A 27,835-nucleotide genomic window follows, 5' to 3' on the forward strand; every position below is an offset into this window, starting at 1 on the left:
ATATAAATAAACAAAGCCCCTAAAGACAGACAACAGTCATACTACCACGACTTGTAAAAACCACCACAGGAATCCTCCTAGAATCCTCATCCATATCCTCTCCAAAAACCACACCCACCCTGTGTTTGTGTGATTTGAATGGTCTTAAGATATGAAAAAGACACTAACAGATTTTACATTGCTAAACTCAGCACAGTCACTAATATTCCAATCTCCAGACTTCCTTAACTGTCTGTATTGAAGGATAATGATACAGCTTCAGAACTACAAAGGGTAAGTTACTTTGGTCTTTTTTTTTTTTTAACTGCAGGATACCCAAATCCTGGTATTAGTTCACAGTGGCATACCAACATGGTAGTAATCACAGTACTTGTGGACAGCCGCTTAAACTAACGAGCTTCTCTGATACTTTGTATTTCTTCACCTCTTGCTGCTACTACCCAGGATAACATTTCCTCCTAGAGCCTTTTCAGAGAATGCCTGGATTCTAGAACAGTAACAAAAAAATCTGATACTGTTATACTACCAAACCACACTGTTCATATGTATCTGATCACACCTTTGTTGTTCAGTTTACGTAGGTGTTATTCCTACTCTTTCAAGAGGGAATTCAGAGCAGTAAAAACAGTTTTCAGAGATATTCTATTTAACTAAAAGGAACAGTATCACTGTTCTGATGCACATATATTAGCTACTGTCAAAATCACTACTTTTCAAGTAAGAAAAATAAGATGCCAGAGTAGCTGGGGAGTCAATCATTTTAAAGCGCTGATCTGAAGAAAAATCTCAAAGCACATTTTTGACTGGGATGTTTACACGTATATACATAGTAGGAGTAGGAATATACTGATGTTAGTGCACTCTTCTGTGTGGCCCATTGTATAGCAAAGTAGACTACAAAACAGCTTCACCTCTACAAGGAAGCACTTCCTGGAAAGGGTGTAGCCTCTAATGGAACTGCTGGTGCTTTGATTGTATATGGCAGGAATACTGACCATCTCTTTTAATTTTGTGCTTTCCACTGGAAGGCAGAAGCTCAGGAAAGTGTATTCTGTTATTCTGCCTCCTATCATTTTGGTTGTGGTTTGTTTCTTTTTTTTTTTCATGTGGAGGCAGCTGTTACAGTTCCTGAACAATGAGTTAAATGCTATATAGTTATTTTAGGGCATATACATCAGTTTGAGATGAAATCTTCTGAACTATACTTTACATTGTAGATCTGTCAATTCCAGATGCGTCACTGTAAAAAGTGGGGTAAGGCTTCAGAACTACTGTGTGCATGCTTTACGGTTTATGGCTTACCTCCCTGAACACTACAAAACTAATTTTCACTTCCATTACCTTCATGCTATAGTTCTGTCTGAAATAAAGACTGCATGGCTCATTTTCATGACAAAGGCACAAAAAAAGGTGTGTGCTCCTTTCTGCGTCCCCCCTTCCCCCAGCACTTGGCAAGCAATGCAAGTTCAGATATGATTTATTTTTGAAACGTTCAGTGTTCAGACGTTTTCCTTTCTATATGAGACGTTTCTCTTTTTAAATGAGAAAGTCTTTTGAAGGAACAGTATTTTGAAACAGCAGCACGTACTAAAAAAACCACTGCAGCTCTTCGCTTGGCAAGGAAAGCTATAGGGGGGAAATGCTTAAGAATATTTGATGTTTACTCCAGCAACTATGGAACAGAACTTAAAAAACCTTATAATTTAAACACAAGAGACTGGAGAAATGATAGTTTCTACAGTAGGTAGTTTTCTTGCCGTTATTTTTTTCCCAGGTATGTTCAAGAGCACCTGCATGTACTTCGTTCTCCTTCCTTAAACGGGATCTATTCTGAATTTGCCGTGCAGAAGGTAAAACAGTGCCTTCACCGCACACCACCAACACCAGTCCCCCACTGCCCCCCGCCCCCAAAGCCCCACTTTACTGATGCACGTACTCCAGCGAGCACATCCACCATGCAAGTGGACATAGGTGTGGAAGCATCTCTGCACTGGCGACAAAGGACTATTGTGCTTGTGTCACGTCGCTCGGAACCCCCGGAGGACTCCCGCTCCCATCGCACGGTTTCCAGCCCGACGGGGATTAAGCTCTTCCCCAGGGGAGGTGTGATGCTGGGCACGGCGTCCCGTCTCCCCAGCCCGCGACTGGGGCAACCCGACGTCCTCTCCCCCCACACCGCCCGCTGCCGGGCGGGCAGCGCCGTCCGCCGCTCACCCACAGCGCTGGGGGGGCCGGGGACGAGGCCGGGCGGGCGGGCGGGCGGTGGTGGAGGGTCCGCTGCGCCGCGTCCCGCCGGCTCTCGCCCCCCGCAGCCCACTCACCGGGGGGCGCACGGCGGGGCAAGGGGGGAGCAGACCGACGCCGCGGTCTCCTCTTCTCCCCCCAGAGGCTCCCCGAAAGTTACTCTACCCTCACGGGCGGGCTCCCCGTGGCCGCCACCCCCGACGGCACCCCCACCGCTTACCTGGCGGCTGCCTGGGGGCTCCCTCACGGTGAGCGGCGGCGGGGCGCGCCGCAGCCGAGGCTGCCTCTGCCGCCACCTTCACAGCCCCCTCCCGAGATGAGTGATGCGCGGGGCGGCGGCGGGGAGCGGACGGCGAGCCGTGACATTTAACCGGGCGTCAGCAGGGTCGTGCCGGCCCCTCGGCGCAGGCGGGGGTGCCTCTCCTCCCTGGCGATCACCGCCCTCCTCTCCGCGGGCAGGCTGAGGCGCAGGGCGAAGCCCAGTCCATCCCCGGAGACCCAGACGCAGCGCGCTGCCCGAGCCGCTGGCGGCTCCTTTCCTCTCCTCTCCTCCCGCCTGGCAGTCACCGCTGCCCCTTCCCTGCAGCGAGGGGCGACAGACGCGGCAGCCGCAGCCGGGCGGCGGAGGCGAGGGCTGGGCTGGCCGCCTGCCCCTCGGTGGGGCCAGGCACCAGGGGGACAGCAGCGGGGCGCGGTGGCGGGCGGGCGAGCGAGCGAGGCGGCGGCTCCGGCAGCGCGGGGAGGCAGCGCCAGCTCGAGGTGAGGGGGGCGGGCGGTGGGGAGGGGAGGGGGGGCGCGTCTCTGTCAGAGGCGGAGCGGCTCCTTCCGCGCGGCGGCTCACACGCCGGCGAGTCCCGCCGAGGCAGCGGCGGTACCTCGGGGAGGCAGAGCGGTTCTCGGAGCGGCGGCCGTGCCACCCGCGCCCCGGTCGCCGGCGGGCTGCGGAGATGTGCCCGCGGCCGTACCGCGGGCCGGCAGCCGGCCGGCCCTTATTAGCCCTCCCGCGCCGTGAGGAGGGGGCGCGCGTAGCGCCCCCGCAACCCCGCGAGTCGCGGCGCCACCGCCTCCCCGGCGCAGGTGGTGGCGCGGTCCATCCCCCCTCTTTCCACCCCTGCTCCCGCCCCGCCGCTTCCCGGGAAGACCAGGGCGGCTCCGCGGCTCAGAGGTCGGGGCGCCGCCGCCTCCGCGGGGTGCCGCGGTTTGGGGGTGTGTCTCCCCCGGGAGCGGGGGGGGGGCGCGGAGGAGGCAGAAACCCGCGCGGCTGGGCGGCCATTTCAGGGGCGGTGCGCGGGGAGGGCGCGGGCTCGCGGGCGGAGGAACCCGCGGCTCGCGCTGGGACCGTCCCGCGCCGCGCACCCTCCGGGAGAGGGGAGGGCACTCTCCGCCGGGTCGAGAGGGCGCCGGCTCCTCGGGGAGGCCCCAGCGGGCGATAGCGCTGGGGTCTGGCGCGGCTCGGCGGCGGGCACGGGCCCGACAGGGCGGGTGGGACGGCTGCGGAGCGATGACCGTCGCCGTCGGCCTTGTGTTCTGCAGGTGGCCGCGTCCGAGGCCTCCTCGAGACCGTGCTGTGGAGAGGACGGTGGCCTTTGACGGTGTGAGGGCGTCTCCAGCCTCTTCCCCGCTTGCTTGTCTTGCGCTTGCTGCTGGAAGAGCTGTTGCTGCCCCTGTTCCTCCCTGCACTTCGCGAAGTCAGCGCTGCATGAGTTTTGGAGCTCGGTACCCACTCTGTGTTCTTTGTCCTGTTTGAAACAGTTGCGTTTGACACATTTTTTAACGGAGTACGTGGAGTGTCAGGTTCGTATTGAGCAACTCGGGAGCAGCAGTGCCAGGTCCCTAAGATGAGTCTTAGAATGATCTTTTATTTCTTTTTATTTTTTTTTACTGGCAGCAAATTATATCCTTTTCTGTAGAAAGCTGGCTGGAGGTTGTAATCCTCAGAAATCTGTGTTATAAAACTGATGAAATATTGGTACATTTAATGAATTTCTCTTACCAATAGGAGCAGTGATTTGAAAGTCACAAATAACTGAATGATAATGGTGAGATGCTTTTTGCTAACATAACAGGGTGGGAGGAAAACATACATAACACGTTCTTCAAAACCCAGACATGTTGTGTTGCAAGTGGATAATTTAGAATAAAGGAAGCTACCGCAAATGAAACATAGTTCTTCATTCTTTTACCACCAATGGTTTGTCCAAAGTTATGTGTTTTGTCTTTTTCTTTCAAGCAGTAGCCCTAGTAGCCATACTTCAGAGCTAAGAAAACTGTTATCTTCACAGCAGAAGCTTTTCCCTTCAGCTTCAGCAGTCAGCTTCAGTGGTTTTTTCGGTGTTATCAAGACTTCCTATTTTCTCTTGTCTCCTCTGGCCTAAGCCACCCAAATAGGGAGGCTAAAACCAAAGAGCAGCTAGCTGCTTTTAGCCACTGATAAATAAGTTAAAGAGCAGCATCTTGACCTTGGCTCTACCTCTGGTGATGCTGTAATACACATAATGCACTCATCAATAAAAGGAAGCACTGCTAATCCAGAATCATGTGCCAGACATCCACGCAGGAGAACTATGGCTTATACTACATCACATGGAATGTCTTGGGATTGAAGAGAAACAGTAGGAAGGAATAATCTATAATAAAAGGATTGAGAGTTCCTGCAAAGTTTGGAGAAAAACCAGAAATAAACAATAACTGGTAAAACTATTTTCGTATTATGTGGATTAAAAAGCAACTGACTCACTGACTTTTTCAAGTTAACCACTGTTTAGAAAGTGCTGACCACAAAATACAACATTCCCCCTGGTCTCAAACTGAGTACCCAAATATGTTAATACTGAGTCCCAGCTGTTGAACTGCAGTTAATTAAAAAAAAAAAAAAAAAAAAAAAGCCCAGAAAACGTTACTGTGATTTCTGTGGACTGCTGGTAACACACACAGATTGCTGTTCTGAGGAAATTGCACCCATGTTTTCATCGCCATTGGAAATTTTATATTGCATATAGAAGTATCTAGAATTTGCAAGTAAAGTGTAGTTTCTCTGAAGGTTTATAAACAGCATGATAAAGTATTGCGTCTACTCTAAGAAGTGTAATGACGAGAAGAAATGGGAGTCTCTTCTGAATGCTGCTGCCTTATGACTTACTCTAAGTGGAAGATAAAGCAGGATATCTATACATAAAGACTGAACTGCTACAGACTGAGAATAGAAACAGGAAAGTACTAAGGTTATCACTGTACCCTTCAGAGTTGTTTCTGAAGTTAAGGAGATGCTACAAGATAATATGAAAAAATTAGAGATTGAAATTCAGTCTCTAGAGAATGGATCACCAAAGGGAACTCCTTCAAACGATGAAGCAACAGAAAACTTTAAGAACTCTCCTGCGTCTCCTCAGTCGTCCTGCCCAGTTCAATGTATTATACATATTTTGTGTCTCCTTTGAGAACACACGCAGGATCACTCTCGAGGAGAAAAGGCAACGCAGAAAGAACCGTGTCTTGCAGAATACACCATCTAAGGAGTCTTTCTGCTGTGCCTTTTGCAATCGGATATGTCTATCTCGTATTGGCCTCATAAGCCACCAGTGTGCCTGTAACAAATGTGGATAGAGCCTTCCCAAATCTTCGTTAGTGAAGCCTAGCCATGATGATGAATCTCAAAAGGTACTTCTACAGTAAGATGCTAGAACTCAGTGCAGCTTGAGAAGCTTGCCATTTTCTTTTAGTTGTAGGCATTTGGCTTTCAGAAAAGATAACAATGCAAAACAAGAAGTCAAATGTTTCCGTACTGCTGACCATTCAGTCTAGTCTCCATATAAAAATCAAAGCTGATGAGAGCTTTTTTTCATCTTAGCTCTGGGGAATTATGTGCATACCACAATCTGAAAGCACTTTTAAAAGAGCCTATTAGCTCTTTAATTGTAAAGGCCCTCTGAAAGCGTGTTGTACTCCTCTTTTGCCATGAAGTCTGGAAAAGGAAGGAGTAAGAAGATCACAACTATACTTTCTTTGTAATTAGCTCTGAAAATGCAGTTCCTATAGAAACAGAATGATTATGCATTTACCTTTAACTCTATTGTAAGTACAGATTACAGTGCCTCTTCAATTGAAATTAAATAATCTTCGAATCACTGATCATTTAACAAGAAATATTAAATGCATCAAAAATGCTTCAGCCATTTCTAATTGTCTTGAAAATATTTCCTTTAGTTATTGTACTAGGACTTAAAGGCTTCTGTCACAAGACTTCAAACAGTGATGTCTTTATTGGGTTTGGCATGTACAATAAGCTTTTTCAGATTTATAAAAATGTTTAACCTTATGAACCTCTGAAGAGCTGGGCTCACACTGGTATTCTTGTGTTTTCTTTGCCCCAATATTTAGCATGTTATTTGGAATGTAGGTAGGATGAAATCAATGGCTGAATTATGATTTGGACCTTATCATTAGGTGTGTCTTATCTAGAAACAGAAATAAATATATTTTAAAAATTTAAAAATAAGGAAAACATGGTTTAGCATCCACATACGTATATCAGTATATGATTTAAAGTTTTGAAAAAAGTACTTTCAGTGCTGACTGAACTCAAAACTTCAAATTTTAAACATTTTCAAAATATATTTTTAAAAAAAATGGTGCTCATATAATAATTTACAATTTCTTATGGAAAATTATATTTTGAAAAATATTAATACTCCTTTTGCAATATAAAATTATTCCCAACCCTGAAAGAGAACTCAAAAAATAAATTGGAAACCAACAATAGTTTTTTCATGACATACTTTTTACACTGCCTCTAATTTTACTCAAGATCTAATACCTTCTTAGTTTGGCTTCTTTTACAAACATACCCCTTCCATTTGAGAAATGGTTTGAATGGAATTTAAAAGTGTTCTGTTGAGCTAAAAGTTGGTCAGTGGATTATAATGAGACTTTGCTTCATTCATTTCAAGCCCCTACTTGCAGTGTCTCTGCATGTAAGGTGGAACCTGCAAACAGGATTAAATCTCTGAAATTGAAGGTCAGGCACCTTGGTGTTGTGTCTCTCTTCAATTTTGAATGGGATGCATTGCCCAGCAGGTGGTGGAGATGGGACTGTTGCCGTCCATGCCAAAGGTGATGTTCTTAGTTTTCTGAATAAGAAAAGGACCTGTGCTGGAAGTACAATTGATGCATGAATAGGACCTGCTTATTTGTGCCAAGATAGATGCAATTTAGAGCTCAGTGATGTGAGATATGCTGTGTGAGAACCATCACAACCGCATATGTGTGAGTTCAAATCATGATGTTTACCAAAATAATGCCATTCTGCAGTTCTGCATAGCTTTTATGCATGCTGCAGTAACTCCCCAGTGGGAATCCATGAGTACTTCCTAACCGTGCAAGTTTTCACTGTAGTAGACCATCCAAATGCCCCAAACATCACTCACTGGGAAAGGAGGGAGATATGTCTATATATCACTACTTACTGTTAGTAAAGTCAGACCCAATAAATAGTCTGTTCTGCTTATTTCATCACAGAGGCAAATATTTCACTGTCTTATACTTCTAATCATCTATGAGGTGTCCCTGTTGTATTAAACAATATTCAGCAAGTGTGAATCATTTCTTTAGAAACTACAAATCAGAATTTGTTTTTTAAAGTTTTTAGAGGACACCAAATAATTCTGGAGGAGAAGCAGTTCCTCTTAAATACCAGTAGGAAGTCTAGCAAAATAACTCTAATGCACATTTACTAAATATTCAGTTCCCAAAAGATGGCGGATAAACATTTTTTTTTTCTTAAAAGATGGAAAGGCTGGAATTACATGCACCGAAACAATACATCTGTGCTTAATTACCCACTTTCCCTTCCTTTTTCCAGAAGCAGGGCCATAACGAACATAAACTCACAAAAGTAAAGTTATGATGTATTCCTTTTCACCTGCTCTAGATTTTAGAAGATGGACATAGAGGGGTATTATGTACTTCCATTTTATTTGAGGATTGCATGAATGTTGGATGTAGAAAGACTTTGAGAAAAGTCATAAATTTGAGAAACAATCATATGAAATCTGGCTGAAAGAAAACTAGCTATCATTTTCTTAAAATAATATTTTCTAGATCATATTCACTGTACTTTACTCCAATTTCTATGAAAAGTATGATGTCAATAGCAATAAGAGGGTGCAATTTACCAGTGTAAAATAGGAGCATCTCACAGGTGAAGGCAACCTGAATTTTCAAAATTAACATTTTCTCTCAGTGATTGCTCTCAGCTACAGAACATTCATATTCTTTAAAGAACAGGATGTAACTATTGCTGCTGTCCGAAAGCTGCTCTAAATCATAAAATGTTATTTAGGGGTAATTTTAGCAAAGATCTAGTACTTGTCATACACATAAAGCAAGAAGAGCAATAATGTTGTTGACAGACAAGGAATAAAAAAATTTGTGACATGATTTGTTGTTTCTTGAAGAGAGGGCAATTTAAGTGGGCAGCTTGAGTCCAGTAGTATGTACCATTATTTCCAGCCATTTTTAAACACCTTCTGTTGACTTCTTTTTAAACCTTGATATAGTAGTTAGTTGACCTATCAGAACTTTTAATTAAAGTACACACATACAATTTGAAGAATATGAGGTACATGCAAGAAAACACACTGTGAACAAAAACTAACAGAAAATGCCTTGTAATTGCATGAAAGTCCCATGTATTATGTCAGTGGATAAATAACTGAGTTGATGTTTCTAGTACGGTGGAAACAAGGGCTTATGGCAAGAATTTTCAAATTCTGTAATGAATAAATGCAATTTATCTTCACTGTGTTTTGGTTTGACCTAAGTCAACAACTAAGTACCACACAGCCACTTGCTCACTCCCCCAGAATCAGTTTGGGGGAGAGAATTGGAATAGCAGAATTGAGAAAACTGAGTTGACATAAAGACTGTTTAATAGGTAAAGCAAAAGCTGTGAGCACAAGCAAAGCAGAACACAGCATTCATTCACTGCTTCGCATCCTCAGGCAGGTGTTTAGCGATCTCCAGGAAAGCTGGGCTCCGTCACATGTAGTGGTGACTTGGGAAGACAAATGCCATCACTAAGTCCACCCCTTCCTTCTTCTTCCTCCATCTTCATATGCTGAGCATGATGCCATGTGCTGTGGGATACCCCTTGGGTCAGTTGGGATCAGTTGTCCTGGCTGTGTCCCCTCCCAGCTCCTTGTGCACCTCCAACCTCCTCACTTGTGAGGCGGGGCAAGTAGCTGCAAAAGCTTTGACTCTGTTTAAGCGTTGCTCTGCAGGAATGAAAACATCCCTGTGCTGTCAACCTGTTTTGATCACAAATACAAACATAACCCTATGGTAGCTACTGTGAAGAAAATTAAAACTATCCCAGCCAAAATCATCACGTGGTTTTATCTGAAAATAACTTGAGTTTAATTAAGCATCCATTTTTTTTCAGTATTTAACTGCATAATATTGAAGCTGTTAACAAAATTGTCATGCATTCAGGACAGTTTCCTTAACACAGAACCATTCCTGCCATCATAGAGATTCTTCACACAGAGATGGAAAGATTCCAAAAACATCAGTGCATTTCATAATAGTCCCATGCTAGCAACTACAAGGAGCAGATAACCAAAGACTTTGGTCACTTGAGACTCTTGCGCTACTGTAATAAATAGTTCTGAAGGTTATTCTGTGGTCTAGGTGCCAACTAAATGGCCTGTCCACACTCCTGTCAAAATCTCACCACTTCATCCAAAGGTGGTGCCTCAAGGGTGGCCACATCCAAACTCTATGTGATCCCAGAAATCATCTGGGATGTTGGTTGAACCAGGACAAAACCAGGCCATTTCCCAGTCTCTCCTCCCTGAAGGTGCAGCTGATCAAGTTCCAGTGCCTGTATCCTTAGACTGCTTATTTTAGTACTTCATATGCAGCACTTCAGCTTCTGTTTACCTTACAAGTTGAATAGCTGAAATTCTTAAAACCTTCAGTTAAATTTGTCCTGTGACTCTGTCACTTGACTGTGAGGTACCAGATGGTGATAAAGAGAAAATAGGCTTTGTTGCAGTTCCATAATTGAAAGCCAGATGGTGATACTAAGGCTGATAGAGGGAAAACAATAATACATCCCTACCCTACTCTGTGTCAGATTTCCAGCTATTGCTATGGAACTGAAAATCCATCTGTTCAGACATTACTCATATTTTATCATACGGCTTTTTTGAACACAAATTTCTGAAACTGCAACAGATACAAACACTAGCAAACTTTCTAAGTTTCAAAGTATATTAGAAGAATAAGTAAGATGCAATTTTAAATCCATTCTTGGTCAGGAAATGAAAGTATCTGAATCTCTGCAATTAACAACAAGCTCATGTTTCATAGGGGCAGACAAATCCTCAGTATTAACTGAATAAAATGGAACCAATCTACTAGGTGTCTAGTCATCTAGGAGAAATATGATTTCACGTTTAATGTAATGAAAGCTGAACTTTTATCTCTAAATATTTGTAAACGGGTCAACATATGTGAATCATGGTTATTTGCTGAAGAATTATTGCACCAATGTTGGTTTAGAAAATGTACATAGCTGTGAGATTCATAGCTGTGAGTCCTGAAATTGCTTCGACAATTATTGTAAGAAACTCTTGTATGAAAATTTATCTGAGTTTACTGTTTTGACTTTTTTTACATGAGAAAGTTTTCATCAGTCATCAGTGATTGCATCACCAGAGTAATACAATGATTGTAGATATTAAGCAAAAGTTGAAGTTGGCAGGCAAAGAGTGGGACAAAAGAAACAAGTCCAGAAAATGTTTTGCTTATTATTTAAAATTACATTAATTTCCATATATAAATATGTAACTCAAGGACACAGAAATAATTAACTAACTGCTTTCATTAAATGATCGGTGTTTTTTTATTCACAAAAAGGGTAACAATATTGCATATATTTATCTACAAATCTAGCTATTAAAAGAATATTACTGATGCACTAAAAACTGCACCCGGTGATTTTAATTTTAATTTTATTTGGTACTGTAAAAAGAGAAGAACTGGTGTCTGACTTTTTGCAATCCTTTGCATTCCAGGACCTGGGATGAAATTCACCCTCACTGAGGTGAGTAGAATGTTTTAGGCACACACTGTGCACGAGGCAAAAACTAGCTGCTGAACTTCATTGTGCCGCCTTTGCAGGGGGGCTGTGCTAGGTAATGTCCTGCAGTGCTCTAAGCAGAGACACAAAGCAAATTCTTGCCTGAAAAGAGCTCCTTCAGTGGTTTGAGTAATTTTGACTCAAATTACTGAAATTACATGGTGTGCCCACCATGCAAATGATTTTTAATAAAAAAAATGAGAACATTTAAAAAATAAACTGCTTGATGAGGATAAGAAATGCTTTTGCTGTAAACCTACATCTACTTTTAATTGAATTAAAGTTTGTGCAGTATTTAAATATTCAGATATTTGCATTCATGGTCCAAATTTGAAAGAGAGGGTTGTGTAATTCATGAATAAGCTGAGTAGATTTGCCCTTAGCAGTAGAAGGATACCTTGCTCAAAATTCAGGAGTATCAAAGCATCCTTGACTTGGAGACACAGACCTTGGCTGGCACAGACCACTGAAGAGAAGTCACACCCAAAACTGCATTCAGTGAAAGGGCATAGTGTTCCTCTACAAGTCTTTCCCAAAGCATAACAGAAGTCTTCCAATTCAGGTACGAATTCCAGAAAAGAGAGACATCTGATCTGTGTGAATTCCCCTTCACTCTGCCCCAGCTCACCTCTAGTAATTTTGAAGAGAATAGGTCAGGCTCAAAACACAAGGTTGCCTAAACTGTCAGCGAATCTGCACCTACAAAGCCTGACCTGGATCAGCTACATCCTTTGGTGTCTTCCAGATGCAACTTATCTGGTTGAAACACTCATATGGTGACAAGTTCATGAGTAAGGCAAAACCTTTTTTTTTGAGGTTTGCTGCCTGGAATGGTGATAACCCATTTAGCAGTAATTACTACTGAAATCTCACATGTAAGCACTGGTTTTGTCCTCCATAGAATTTCTTATGCTATAGGTAAGAGCTAAGCTGTGGCATTTTATTAGGGAAGCCACTTATGAACGTGTGAAGATAAACTATGTTTGGTCTACTGAAATGCCTTTATTATCTCCATACCCATGCAAATGCACAAAGAAACTTGAAAGAACTCTTTAAATGGCCACAGTTTAAGGGCATAAGGGATATGGTGACACATAGCAACATATAATTTCAAAGAAGAGTTTCTTACAGTAATTGTCAAAGCAATTTCAGTTGAACCTTGCAGCTATGCACAACATTTTCTAAATGCACATTACTTCAAAAATTCTTTAGCAAATAACTACCATTCTCATATGTTGACAAGTTCATTCGTGACTGAATTTATTGGGGAAATGGCAGAGTAATCAGGAAAAAGACATTGGAATTGCATTCAGGTAACTTGTCTGTTCACAGAGGTGATGTGGCCATGTGAAAGCCATGGAGGCATGAGTCAATCAAATAATTTGGTTATTCATGTTCTTTCATTCTTTGACTCTGCCTTATTGTTTGCAGTATTTGTAAAAATCTTGTAATTTTCAGGAAAAGGTACTTATTTGCAGTCCTGTGTTTTCACTAACTACTAAGGAGTAGTCCTTCAATATGTGGTTACTATTTAAAAACCATATCAAGTAGAACATTTAAAGCAAGAAACATTCAACACTCTTAGCTGGTACTGAAAGGTCAGATGATGTGCATGGTTGCATACTCACTGTGTATCAATAACTTAGAATGCACACAGGTTTCTTTATTAAAACATCATATTGGTCATAAGTGATAATGCTGCCAGCAATATAGAGGTGGATACAGATCCTGGAACAGTGCCAACTGTTAGAGGAAAATTTATCATGTCAGATTTGACAGCCTGAAGAAGATGAGGCTGCTACAGATCCATGTGTCCTGGTCCAACCAGTAGCAAGGCCCAAGATGTGTTCACAGTAGGCACACACACAGAGAGCACAGTATAGAGCAAATAAACATATTTATACATGACCAGGCACAGATCACAGATTGACATTGCCTCTCCTGTCCCTTCTCTGGTTGAGTAGGATGGAAATTCACTAGGGAGAATATGTGTGTGTGTGTGTGTGTGTGTATTTATACATACATGTGTACACACATATATACACACAAATATATGTGTATATTTGTACATGTATATGTACACACTAAGTGGTTCTCTCCAGCACCTGTGCTCAAACTCTCTGTCTGCCCAGTAGCTGCACCTGGATCCCAGTGGCTCCAGTTGCTGGCACCTGGACATATGGACCCGAAGGCCACAGCTCCACTCCAGTGGTTTTTTCAGACTGTTGTGCACATACACACACCCCCAGAGCTGACCAGGACTCCCTTGGTCCCACAGCCAACCCTACTGTGCTTTTGCCCCTAGGGACATGCTGACACTCTAACACCCATAGCTGGCCAGTGGGGAACCTCTTACCCCCTCTTTCCCAGGCCATCTCACCTACTCACTACCGTGTCCATCTTGATCCTTGCTAGTGATCACATACTCAATCACACCCCTGTGGTGCTCAGCTCTAAATCACTGGCAGATGGGCCCCCTGACCCTGTTCTCATGCAGATAGACTTGTGATGGGCTGGTGACTCCTGCGAGGAACTTAAGAGCAGTCAAGGCAGGGTATTATTTGGAACCACCCTTCTGACAATGTCTGCCTGCATTTTTTGTGGATGTGCAGAGAAGCTTTTTTCATGTAATCTATCACCTTCATTTCATGTCTTTTCCTCTAGTCACTAAAACGTGGATGCAAGACAAAATAGCAGAGCACACAAGCAATCACTGCATTTTGAGTGGTACAAAGGGAGCAGCGATGGAGGTGAACCCATACACTGGATTATGATTACCAGTGGCCCATGGGGTGATGGAGGAATCCAGCCTGCCAGAAACAAGCCCCAGCTCTGTTCTGTGATTATCTGGGTAGTTAGTAAGCAGAGACACACACCCATCTACTCCCAGCCCCTAAAACTTCATAGCTTTACTTGCCCAAATAATTATATTCTAGAAAACCAACAACACAGTTTCATGACTTTAAGTTACTCAAATGCTAACCACCCTTACTAAATTTGCCTCTATCAAATGCTGACAGAAACTTAGTCCTCGTCACAACCAACAACTAGAAATTCTTTAGAAACCACATATAGCTGGAAAAAAACCCAGTCTTCTCAAACCTGTCATATAACTGGTTTAGATATGTCTTGTATTCTCTCTCAGTGCTTTCAGCATAAACCCCTATAGGCAGGGCTCAGAAAGTAAGATGTGCAGTACTTAAAAAGAATGATCTAAAATTTGTTTTCTAGAAATTAGTATGCCATAATGTGAGGAAGGGTGGTATGGGCTCTTCTACAGCTTGCAGTAAGTGACATAGTTCTCAGCAAGAAGTCAAGATTTCCTTTTCCTCAAAGTGAAAGACACATCTGTCCTAAGAGTGTGGTATTCAGAACAGTAGCTGTTGGATACTACAGAGGCTCCTGGAAACTGAGACTAATTTTTAGGGAAATGACCAACTAGGCAAGGCTGCATGGAGGGATGATTAATTGGAGAAACATCCAAGACCAAATCTATCATAAAATTTTCTTCTCTACCTTGCCATATACGTTTATTATAATTTCATCGTAAGAGCTAAGCTAAGGCATCTCTCCTTCTGTACATTTTAGATGTGAACTAGAAAATATTTATTAAGTCTTTAATTTAATGCATGACTTCTTATGCAGAACAGGGCTTTTTGCAATAAATTTTATTATTTGTCCATGAAGAAAATATGTCAGTCATTTAAAATACTGTAGAAAAGGAACTTAAAGCTAGTGCAGGTAACTGAAAATTCCCCCAGACGTGTTATTCTTACTCACAAGTACCAAACCTGACATAGTTTCTGTTTTAAACTTGAGCAACACCAACACGTACAGCCTCTCATCTATTTTCTCCATCCATTATACTCGTGGCACACACAGCATGTGCACTCTGTTCTTAATACTCATGGCACAGCACGTGCACTTTGTTCTTACTATCCATGAGCAGCAGCTCACCTTTCCAGGTTTCCTCTACTCCAGATACTTTAAAAAAAGACTGTCCCCAGGTAATCCTAGTCTGCCAAGACCAAGACCAGCAGACACCCTGCACATCTCCTTCAGCTCTCATCAAAGACATCCTGTGCAGCCTGGGACTCCCATTGCCTTTAGTGTATGCTCATTCTCAATCACTCTTCTCTCCAGCAGCAGTTGCTCCAATCCTCAATACAGTGGAAGAATACTAAAAAAAATTAATTGCTGGTACACTTACAGGGCAAAATGTAATTGTGGAATCCAGGAAAGTTTTCCAACTGATGCCCCAACAAGGATTTTATGTTTTGTGAATGACTATAATCTAGGACTTCTTACGTGAATTTTATGGGCATATCACATTTTTCAGACCACTGTTTTTAAGTTCTTGTCTTTACAGTAGGAAGTCTGGGAATAAGAGAGTCACATGCATATTTAATATCTGACGCATGCTCTTTCTCAAAGCCCAGTCATTTCCACCTGGACACCTTATTTTTTCCATTTTCTTTAGCAAATGATTCTCAGTCTAGGTGAGAACACACGTAAAGTCATCTGGGATGGTGACAATTACTGCTGTCAGGCAGCATTTCTCTTCTCCTTTAAACTGATGTTTTTAGTAGTGCATTTAACCACTTGACATTATCCACAGTTACTCTGTTGAAGGCTGACATCCTCCAATTTCCCACTCCTTTGTACTGATTGTAGCGAAGTGGTCAGGAAAATGGAGAGGCCACTCTGTCTTCTTCATCCTATTTTGCTCTGTGCATCTATCAGGTGATTGGGTGCTGCTTTTTTTCCTCTTTCCCAGGCAGTTAAAATATTTCAAGACTGCCCATGTACAGCTCTGATGCTTTCAGGGGTCTTTTAAAATTAATGATTAGTGCATAGCAAACGTTTTTGGAAGCAGCACCAGGGTGTTCTCTGACCCAATTGTTATGCTAGTTTTCATCTGCTGTGGCTTCTTTTGCCTAATCAGTTCATCTTCCCAGTGTTAGACTCTGCCTTTTACAGGACTGCAGAGTGGTCACAGATTTTTCTTCCATCCTCTGTTCCCTGAACTCAACAACAGGCACTTTGGAGAGGACTTAGCCTCACAAGTTGGTCATGACAGGAACAAGTGTGGGAGCATACCCAGTAAGAGGAACACACCACACATTTCCTGAAATGCCTTTCTGAATGTATAAATCTTGCCTTTCAGAGTAGCAAAGGGCCCATCACTAGGGATAGTTCTGACTCCTCAGTTGATTTGGAGGGTGAATGGATATAGTTAAAGAATCACTTCAAGCAGCACTCAACAGGGCAGTGTGACCTTTTTTTATGGCCTGAATTCAGTTTTCAGAATAACTGAGAGCAATACACCACATAGGGGAAAAATGAGCATTAAGGGGCCGAGAAGTGTTTGGCCTTCACACAGAGACTTGTTAGATACCTGTCAGTCCTCAGAAGCTGCATGAGGAAAGGAGAGAAAAACAGATAGTTAGGCATTTGCTCATATGAAATGAAGACTTCTATCACTCTAAGGATCATCAAGAGATCCAAAAAAAAAATAAATCAAAGAGCAATACATGAAATAAAACTGTAAAACTGTACAAAAAGAAATTTTCTATCTGTAATCTCTGACCCACGTCAAAAAATTCTTTATGTTGAATACAACATATTTTTTAGGTACAGCAGGTCAATGTCAAAAGCAAAACCACATCTCTTTCATATTCAAGGGCAACCCCTTAGCCAAGGAAAGCTTTGTTTTGTATTTAAAATCTTTGGAATGGAGTGTCCAGAAATACAGCTGGTTTATCTGGGTAGTTAACGGACTTTGAATTTTTAGCACTGCATTTTTATTATTCTACTGTGCTGTTCACCCCATGAATTTCTCATCTGCAGAAATAACAATGCTATGAAGTATCCTAGAACGTATTATCAATTAATTCTACCTACAAATACTTTTTTTAAAATCTTGCTAAAGTTTTGCATCAAATATAAAAAAAGTAGAGTTTAGATGCTAGTCTTTTCGATAGTAGCGATCCAGTTGTGACTTCAGGAATGCTTAGCAAGAATAGGAACTAGAACTATATCTTCTTGAAAATCAGATTGGTTGTGTGCACCAAATGACAGTCCACATAGGAAGAAAGAGCTGACAAAATAAACCTTAGAAATCTACAGCTGGTTTACAGCACTTGAAAAATCTTCATAGTCAAGGATAGAGGCTGGATGCTGGTGCTATTGTAGAAGATCAGAAAATACACCTTGATAATTGTGGTTACAGCCAAAAAAAGATAAACGAAGAATATTTTATCTATGCTTGTGACTATTATGATGTGTGTTGTGAATCAGACCAGATCAGTATCTAACACATTAGTTGATAGAGGTTTACTCTGTTTTCAGTGACTTTTAAAATGTGCTTTTAGTGGCGTTTCTAATTCAACAATATTTGTCCTCTAAGAGCACTCTGTAACATTTCCCTCCCACACCATATGTGAGCTACATTTTTATAATGAGAACAAAGAGGAAAATAATGGAGCATTGCTACTGTTTAGTGAATGGAAATTTTTAGAGTTGCTGGATAGCACTGCATTAGTGGTGGGAAATCAGGTTTTCCCACAGGGCCTGAAATATTCTGACTGACAACTCTGGCTTAAGGATTCACTTAGGAAGGAAGCATGCTGCATGTTAGAAGACAATCCTAGTTATTACTGCGCCACAGATGCCTTTCTGGAGGTATGTAATTCCCATTGGGCTATATGAGGGTTTCACAAACACTGGGTTAGATTTAGCCTCCTTCTCTTTTACTAAAAATAGAAAAGTTAGAGGAAAAGCAAAGCAGCAGAGCTGCAACCTTTAACTATCCTTAACTATCCAAAACGTAACAATCAGTAAACAGAGAAGATTAATGAGACTGTAACATTTATTTCTTTTAAATAAATGACTGCTTACACACAACTGGACACAAAAAGTAAAATAATATCTAGTTAAGGTGTCACAGCTTTTCATCACACAATGTGTGTAAGAGACAAGTAAAACTGTGTCCATATTTGCTCTCAGAAACTCAGATTTTTTTAAGATGGAACTGTTTTGAATGATGGCATAGCTCTTTGGGAACTGAAGACAGATAAATTAATATTTTATATCTTTCATTCAGATTCTTAGATAGCCATTAATTTATTCTTACAAAAACAGCATCATTATAAGAAACTGTTTGGAGGCCTAATGTTCATAGTCTTCAGACTAAACAGTCATTAAACTTTGTCAGGAGTTTCGCCTAAGGAAAGCAATAAAGCCTGGCCTTTATAAAATATGGAATGATTTTAAGTTTCAAAGAGAGAATTTGCTATCATCTTATGGACATAGAAATAGTGGGAATTCAATTTAGTTGAGGTCAGAGCAGAGCAGTTTATTACAATAGCTATTGTAGAGTTACAGGGTTTATATACCAGTAGGATGTACAGTCCATTCTTTACCATACCCTGTCAATAAGCAGAAATTTAGTATATTACAATAAAAGCAGTAGCATGTGGGTTAGTTCATACAGGGAGGGTCTTTACAGTCAGATAAGGAAGTAGGCAGGAGGAAGTAGGAAATAACATCTTGGCAGTAGCATTTTTTTACAAATAAGTCACTGCTTTGTTAATTAATTTGTGGTGACTGGGTTAGCTCATGCTGATTTGTGTTTCTTACTAGTGAGGTCTGCAAAGGCTGTAAAGCCATTGAGAAATTCATACTAAATTTTAGAGTAAATATTTCCCTTCTGGAAGGCTGACTTTCATGAAATTTTGTACTGAAGACTGATTTGGCTGGGGTGCTGTACAGAAGAAGGTCCTTGAGACCATTTACAAGTGAAAGTTTTTTTCAGCTATGGTGAGAAAAAAAATTGAGGTTCACACTTTAACTGGTGCAAACAGTGCACTTTACTTCAATTCAAGGCAGATGTGGAAGGATTGTTCCTGGACATCTCTACAGTAATGTAAAGTGCTTGGAAAGAGCTACTTATGCATTAAAAAAGACCCAGATCATTAATCCTATGAAAAAGTGGGTGCAGGCATGGGATAAGCATAGGCCTAGATGAGAGTCACCTGCCGAGGTACAGATACCATGCAATTTGGCAAATTAGACTGTATGAATAGAAACAATTTTGTCAATTTCTTGCCTGAGTGACAGATCCTAAATGAGGGAAGGACTGAAAAACTATTGTGTAAATCCATCTCTTAGCATAAACAATCTCAACACCCTACCCTTTATCCTTCATATAATATGAAAATGTTGAAATATTGAACTCCATATCCGTATGGTGAATAGGAATAGGTCATGTGGCAAAGAGATAGAGGGACCTTTCAGTAAAAGATATAACTAATCTTCAATTTTTTTTTAATGAAAGGAACAATAAAAAGTCCCAGTTTGCTTTGCTTAGCTGGTTGGGCACAGAGCCAATTAATATTCAGTAAATATCCACACTTCTTTTGTCATGAAGGATTCCTTCCACACAGCAGATTCTGACACAGGTCATCAGCCACTCTCCCAGTCTATTCCTCAAAATGCTATTTTAATGGTTGGCTTTTTTCTCCCACTTAAATAGCTTTTAGACAGCCATTATGACTTAAACAGCAACTGAGTCATGAAAAACAAAGTAACTGTAGTGTGAAGGTTAGATCAAATGACAAACCATTGGCGTCTCACTGCTGAATTTCTTCTTTTATCAGAAACTGCAGTTTTCTTGTTACTGCAGTTTCCATATATTATTTTTTGTGTAAAAGGAGGTTACTCTTGCAAAACTGCTAGTATGTGGTCTTTGCAGCAGTCCTGGAATCAGTATGTAGTGTGAGCAGAGAAAACATCCAGAAAACTGTCCTATATGTATTTGGTATAAGCTTATTACATAAATTTGGAATAAAAAAATTCCGTCATTTATGTTTCATGATTCCTTAGACGATTAAAAATCTGCAAGGAAAGGAAAGAAGTGAAAGAGTGTTTGATCATCTTCATCAGTGAAAAAATGTTCCTTTTCCATTTCTTCTCCACGTCTAGGCTGTACCTTAGGTTTTAAATTCTCAGAAGAGATTGAGGTTCTTATTTTTTTGCTTGTACTTTTGCTATATTCTAACTCTTTAGTTAAAATTACCTGGATCGATTACTGCTTTTATTGTCTCAATATCTCACTTGTTAGTTGATGAACAGCTTGGAGGAAAAAAGGCTGGCTTGGGAAGCCCGTTCTGTCCAGCCTCTCATTCCCAGTCGTGGCAACATCCAAATCCATTTTATTTCTAACTCTCCACTGAGGAAGGATGACTAGATTTACAAAGTTCAACTAAGTCAATTAGGAATCCAGCATCCTGAAAGTATTCAGCAGCTTCTCTGTCTATGACTAGCAGTCTGTAGTTATTCAAAACAGGATAGAGCTGAATTAATTTAATCTCTTCTCAGGAGTCTAGGAAAGACAAATTAATAGCAACAATCACAGATTTCAGTCTGAAGCACAGAGGAACGTGAAGGTTTCTGTTATACTCTTCTTGTGGCAACAGTAGTGTATCCTTATGTGGAAAGTGCCCCTACAATCAGTGCTTTTCAGAAATGTCCTTCCTTCAGTCTCTTCAGAAAAAAAAAAGGGGATCCTTCCCTCTCCAATACACACAGAAAGGTAATATAGACTATGGGTACAATTTTATTTGTTGGTGTTTAAGTGCATAATAAGAGATGGAGATGCCTTTTAAGAGATGGAGTTCATTTAGAGTGCCATATGAAGCCAGCTGGTCTACATACACACTTTGCCCATGAAATCGGATACACCTGACAAAGAATATAAATTAGATGTCAAGGTCACAGGCTTCAGCACCTGTTTAAACTGACAAATTTCTGTCTTTGGCATGCAGTAGTTTTGCTGCCAACAGTAGACTGTATTCAGTTGGCAGATTTCCACATATACAGAATGATGTGCTTATGCTGCAACTGACTTATAAACACATCATGTTAATAGAGTAATTATAGACTTACACAAGCAGCACAGTTTGCAAAACAATTTCTATACTATTCAGTGCTAGATGATTTTATTGTGTTCCAGAAAATAATTCCACATATCAACATATCTCTCTTTCTATTTTGCATCTTTGAAATGGAAACTTTGCAGAGAAACAAATAAGGTTCATTCATCATTGAAGGATGATATAAAACTCTCACTGACTTTACAGGGGTAAATTGCATGCTAAATGCACATAAAAGAGTATTGTGAGTAAATATCGTAATTGTATGACTAATCATCCACAAGACTCAGAGTTTTCACTAAATATGGGCTAAAAAATAACATTTAAATAAAAATATGAACGACCAACCATTCAAGAATGTGTTCTTTCTATAGAACTAAAGATTTTTATGTAAAGTAGTCTTTAAAAAAATGTGAAATCTTACTTTTAAAGAACGAAACACACACATATATCCAGCAATTTAGTGTACATAATCTTGTCTTTGAAGATCTGAAGCACAATATGATCACTACTTAGATAACTTGTGTGGTTTGCAATCAACAATTAGTAGCTGGGGATGAATGAGCCCCTCCTCCCACACCATTCAAACCATCACACCTCACACCCAATCAAACTCCATCTGGCCAAATGTGTCCAAACCACTTACTCTCTCTACATGGACAATCTGTTTCATTTAGGGTATCATATCCAATAAGGCTTATGAAGACTTGGCTTAAAATCCTCAAATGTCTTGTGTAAATACCACTTGTGGAATATCACAGTAGTTTAAAGTTAACAGATGGAGAGTGTCAAATAATATAACATCTTAGTTAATATTTTTCTCAGGAGTTCTGTTTTTCTCCAGGAATACAGTTTGGGTGTGTGCCTGTTCAAAAGGCTAATCCAAAGTATGCTCCTCCAGTTACCTCTCATAATATAATATTGGTCTTCCCAAAATTACCATGAGTATGCAAATAGTGATGCCGCAGTATTGCTTGAGTGCATGAAAAGTCCTCAGTAGAATATTGCAGGATTTCTAACAGAAAATACTGCCTAACTTGTATACAATATTACTGATTTATTACAAAATTCAGAGAAGTGTAGTTTCTGCCAGAAATCCTTGGAAAGCACTTGCAATGGCAACTGAACACCCACTGTGTGGCATGCCACCACTGTAGACATGAGTTTAGCATTTCTCAATTTCCCTGTCCTTTCTGCCCTGCTCTCTCTCTGTTGTGGATCACAGATAATTGTGTTTCTCAGGATAACAAGCAGGACTGTTTGGCCCTTGTTCTTGGGCTGTCACTTACCAGGACTTGCATCCTCCACTTTCTGCAGGCTCAAGTTATTTGCTGTTCTGGAACATTATACCGAAATTAGCTCTGATGGTCACTAGCATCATACTGGTCCAAGTGGTGACGCCTAGGAAGACTTACAGACTCACTGCTTTGTATCCATCCTACTTGTATTAGGACCCACTCAAACACCCTTTTGATTCATAGTTTAAAGGAGGAGACAAGGGAGGGTGAACAGCCATCTCATTTCACTGCATTTTGGTTGAGGGCCTGAGCCATAGTGGTCTTCCAAAGAAATAGATGGTGTGTAGCAGGTAAGGATCTCTCTTATAATGAAATTCTGCAACTTGCAGAAATTCTTGTAAGCATAACACAAAGCATGATACATTCCCTCAAGATAATACAGCTGCAAATATACCACCAAACGTTTAATTGGCAAACCATTCTTTTGTGTAACAGATAGGTCATACCCTTATGTTGAACTTAAATCTCATTTTTCTTTGAGGTAAATTTAGCTTATGTATTGTTTTTTTCTTTAATAATTAAAAATGTTAGTCTTTAAATATTTATATCTATACATATAACATACAAATAAAATTCTGAGTATTCAAATGTGCAGCGAAAAAGCTATGTCAATGTCATTCTTCCCTGTTGATACAGCTAAACTTTAGTGGAGCAAAGCTGATTGACAAAGCTGATTTACATTAAATTAAATCATAAAAATTTCAGTGTTCAGTTTCAAATCTAAAAATCTTAAGGCTATTGCATTCACCTCCTCAGACAGCCATTGAAGTTGTATTAGCTTTACATTGGATTTAATTAAAACTCAGACAGGTGTATCCAGATGCTGTGATGTGGCTGAACTGCAAATGTCTTTCCTCCGTCTTGGACAGGCTAATGATAGGGTCACCTTTACAACCAAGTAACACAGGCTCAGAATAGTTCCACGTCAGTCCTTCAAGCGATGACTCAAATATCTAGATGCAATCTAACACCTAGATGGTTACAGCAAAGTAGGTGGTCACTTTTTGCCCATTCATCAGCTCTGCCTCTAATTTTCAAAGTTCAACATCACACAGTGCAAGGTTCCCCAGATTCCCATGAAATGGCCTTTGTTATTGCTTTCTGGTGCTTTCAGGGCACAGAAAGGAAAGGAGGTTCATTTTCTCTATATGGTACCCTTTTTACTCTTCATTTTTTTTTGAGAACTCTGGCACTAGATAAGATTGAACAAATGCCAAGTGCTCTGCCACACTTGAAATTCCGAAATTCTCAGTATAAAAGTGGTTTTGTATCTGCGCAACACAGAATCACAGAATTAAATATCATGTGCTGATAATGCAGTTGTATAGTCCCTGAAGACACTTAAAAGTTGCCCTGAAAATAATTCTGTCACAGTGTTCTTACATATATTAACTGTATACCTGGTTGTTGCTCAGAACTCATCTTTGGGCTAATTACTGTTGATGAACATCTTATGTTCAGATGAATGAGAATGACAAGTATGGGTTACAGCATCTTTCAAATACAGTGAGTGTTGCAAATCACTGAAAGCCAGTAATACCATTTTTTTTACCTCTACTCTGCAATGCAAGGGAAAAAGTTATTGTTGCTTTTGGCCTCAGGTATGTATAGTCTGTGTCATTACACATGCCTTTCCATGTATATGTTCTCCTCCCTTGGGTTAAGCAACAATAGGTCCAATTAACTCCTCCATAGAAAACTCTAAAGGTCTCCTGATTTCTCAAAAAACATACAGGCCTATGCTAGCCCTTACACGTAGAGTTTGAGAATGTCAATTAACTCTTGACACTTCAGATTTTATATTGAATTACCCATGGCCTGACTTACGGAGATACTGAGTATTCACAATATGAGGATGGACATTAAAAAAAACAAAGAAAGAAACAAAGACACAAACAAACAACAACGACAAAAAAGCTTCGGTAAAAAGTCTTTAAAAACAGGCCTTTGATGTCTGTGAATCATTTAGCTAGCACTTGAAGCACCAGAGATCTGTCACCACATTTGAAAGGTCTTATGTGTGAGATTGTAACAACAGTATTTTGTCTCTTGCACCAGCAAGGGAAATAAGAAAAAAGCAAGAAACAAACCCAAACAATGCAGAGCATTCTATACAAGCACAGGTTTATCAAAACCACTGCTCAAATAAATTTCTGATGAAATAAGTATACCTCCTGCCAGCTTACCTGGCAAAGCTGACTTTAAGGAAAAAAGATCTCAGTCATTTTCAAAAGAAATCAATCTTTGCCCATCCAAGATTGGTGAGTCCACGTGTTTCTGCTGTATTGGACCTTGTGAAAAGGAAGAATTAATATTAAAGAATGAGCTATTTTGGTGATGAAGTGAATTGGAACAAAACCTGGAATAGTTTCCCAGATTTTCTCATTCCTGTAGCACCTCTGCTTCAATTGGCAGAAACCTTTGTTCTTAAAGGCTGTTATGTAGCCAAGCTTGACTGTATACTCTGTCTCTTATGACTATTTTCCTGCTTGCAGCTGAATGAAAAATTAAAGAACTTATTCATCTGTGTACATTCTACCAACTATTTTCACATGGCTAGTCCAGTTAATTGATCCAACAAGAGTGTACTGTCATACTTGAAGCAGTCCAGGCTTTAACAGGTATCTTGAACCTCGGCTTTTCCTCTGTTGGCCTTGGATTATTTGTGTATTTGTCATAGGAAATATTAAGAGATCCTTTTTTTCCCCAGAACTATGGTAATACACAAAAGTACTGGGAAATATTTAGCTTGCTGGAATTTTAAGAACTCCCAGATCCCTTGGAACACATGTGAAAAAAAAAACGAAAAAAAAAGTGTGAGAGCAGTTATGTAAATGCTCTCTGTACATATATTTGTCTCTTTTTATTTTTTCTTTTTTTTTTTTTTTTTTTTTTTTGAGCTGGGAATACTCAGGTTGTTCCCACAGAGACAGAATTGCTGAAGAGCTCAGCAGACATAATGGCAGACAGGCTTCCAAAGCAGTTTGTTTCCCATTTTAGACATCAAAGTAATGGCACCCTCATTCACAAAATTGTGCAACATACTACGGTCTAGATATTTTGAAAATGTTTTGTCCAAATGAGAGATTGAAGTTGAATTTACTTTTTTGTTTTCAAAGGGATGAATGAAGAAGTAAAAATAAATAACTGAACATCTGAAAAAAAAGCCTCTTCAGTCTCTGGAAAATCTTGTCTTCAGTGGTAACCACGAGATTTTCTAACAGTAGAGTATAAGCAAATTCTCATTCTTAGGTTATTCTAGTTTCCTACAAATTCAAGTACACCTTTCATTTTAAATCATTTCCATGTCGTATCCATTATCAGTGCTTGCTTTGTGGTCTGCTGAATTCACCCTTTGGAGATGGGTTTCTCTCAGAAATGTCAAAAAAGCTAAACAAAATGTAGACAACTGAACCCAGTGTTTGCGGCGAATAATTTTCCAGATAAAAATAGCTGGGTTGTATCCTGCAATAATGACAGAAGAGGAAAAATATACTGTTACAGCTAGAAGTGATTTTATTTTTTTTGAAATCGTACACTGTTTATTTTTCAATAGAGTATACGGTAGCAAACCCTAGATACGCAGCTCTGCCAAAATACTTAAACAGCTCTATTCTTGTTCCACAGTAGCCCTGGCACATCTTTGCTTCTATTGGTGCAAAAGTTATTATTTTATAATGACAACATCACAGGAAATTCAAAAGCTAAAGCTAAAGCTGCTTCAGAAGCTAAAGCTGCTTCAAACTCAGCCATGAAGCTTCATATCCAAAAGAACCAATATTAGCATTATTGTATCCTGACCCAAAGTAAGACTTCAGTTATCTGCCAGATTATGGAGCTGTGGACCTGGGGACTTCCTCTTTTGTCATATGCACTGGTGCTCAACATCTGGCTGAAAGTGTGTACTCTGTTCGTAGCTTGTTGAAAGATTTTCTTTGGGTAACAGTGTCACATAATAGCTCCAAAACCTAATCCACCACTTTAAATCCAGGCCTTCTCCATCTGAACAAAAATTCAGTCGTGTGGTTTGTGTGCGTGTGTGTGTGATAAAAAAAAAAAAAATTACTTCCAGCTGGAATTGTCTATGTTCTACAGTTTTCCCTTCACTGTGAGTACACATGTCCCAACTATTTCACCATCCACTTGACAAGAAGAATGAGCATGGCAAAATCTTGCTATTAGCTTAATTTAAAATTTTCCTTGAAGCAGAAACAGCAGCATTACCTAATTGCTGGGATGGTTCCATTTTTTTCAGGTGTATCAGAAGAAATTCATCCTCTCAGGGCCTTGTGAAAACTTACAAGCCTTAATGGATCTCACCATGGCCCTTGGCCCAAGAGCCCCATTTCTGAAGACTATGGAACTACATGTTAAGGCAGACACATCTGCCACTGGGAATGTCCTGGGCCCTGGCTCTCCATATCCTTGAGGAAGCAGACGACTGCTACTGCTTCTGGACAATAACCTCCCTGATTAATGCCATTTGAGTTGCTTTCTTTGGAATTAATGTGAAATTTCATTCACTGTTTTTTTTTAGAATAAATGTTCCACAATTTTGGAACTTCAGAATACATTATCTGTGTCTGTATAAACCCTCTCCTGGACACGTGTGATTGCTTTTGCATGCAAATAATTTTATCAAGGAACAGAAAGTATGCAGTATTTCAATTCACTTATAATATCAATCTAAGGGTGAATGGTGTATGATAACTTGCACAATGTATGTTAAATTATGCAAATGTTTTACTGCCAAAAACTGTGAGAAATTCCACTCCTTCACCCCCTGTCCACTGATGATTAATGAGACCATATTAAGCGTGAACACAGGTGCTTTCATCTCACTGGGAAAGAGTATGTAAACTAAATAACAATAAGAGTTGTATTACATTTCTAAAATTCTAACACTGAAAATAAATATTTTGTTATTGAAAATAGTATGGATGATGGCTTCGAATTTTCCTAAAAAGTAAATGGATTCCATCTTGATTTACAACCATTTCTACTTCAGAATGGTAAGAACATATGTACATACAACTTTAAATTAAAACAGCAGTTGCATTGGTAAAATAATTAAAATTATGATTATATTATTATTATAATGCTTCATAATTTCTATTATATTTTTCACATAAATAATAGTGCAATATAGTTATAGGATTATGGTTTTTATATTCCCTTGTTTTGTTAAGATCAACCTAATAACACTTTATTGAGTA

At 40.3% G+C, this 27,835-nt stretch overlaps 2 protein-coding genes across 12 annotated transcripts in view; one reads left to right on the forward strand and one right to left on the reverse strand.

Annotated features, from left to right (window-relative positions):
• LINGO2 (leucine rich repeat and Ig domain containing 2) overlaps positions 1 to 2,556 on the reverse strand; it is a 480,597-nt gene extending 478,041 nt beyond the window's left edge. For 4 of the 5 annotated variants that reach the window (XM_064641969.1, XM_064641973.1, XM_064641971.1 and 1 more), the window contains exon 1: positions 2,465 to 2,556. The gene's annotated coding sequence lies outside the window, so the exon portion shown is untranslated. The remainder of the gene's footprint in view (positions 1 to 2,464) is intronic. The other variant, XM_064641970.1, reaches the window with a different exon arrangement.
• LOC135407159 (atherin-like) lies at positions 192 to 27,712 on the forward strand. 7 transcript variants are annotated; one of them, XR_010426735.1, is made up of 7 exons: positions 204 to 273; positions 1,218 to 1,254; positions 1,775 to 2,103; positions 2,387 to 3,003; positions 3,778 to 4,038; positions 25,739 to 25,871; positions 26,875 to 27,712. XR_010426735.1 is itself a non-coding variant. In XM_064641993.1 (6 exons), exon 3 carries the CDS (start codon positions 1,956 to 1,958, stop codon positions 2,562 to 2,564), a length of 609 nt encoding a protein of 202 aa, XP_064498063.1. In that variant the 5' UTR covers positions 192 to 273; positions 1,218 to 1,254; positions 1,775 to 1,955; the 3' UTR covers positions 2,565 to 3,003; positions 3,778 to 4,038; positions 25,739 to 25,871; positions 26,875 to 27,712. The 7 variants fall into 7 exon arrangements, 4 of the variants coding, with proteins under 4 accessions (XP_064498063.1, XP_064498064.1, XP_064498065.1 ...); XR_010426736.1 differs by having other exon boundaries at positions 206 to 273; positions 1,775 to 1,850; XM_064641993.1 differs by having other exon boundaries at positions 192 to 273; positions 1,775 to 3,003.
• Positions 27,713 to 27,835: the final 123 nt, after the last annotated feature.

Source organism: Pseudopipra pipra, chromosome Z (assembly GCF_036250125.1).
Source record: "Pseudopipra pipra isolate bDixPip1 chromosome Z, bDixPip1.hap1, whole genome shotgun sequence".
In the NCBI taxonomy this organism is placed as follows: Eukaryota; Metazoa; Chordata; class Aves; order Passeriformes; family Pipridae; genus Pseudopipra; species Pseudopipra pipra.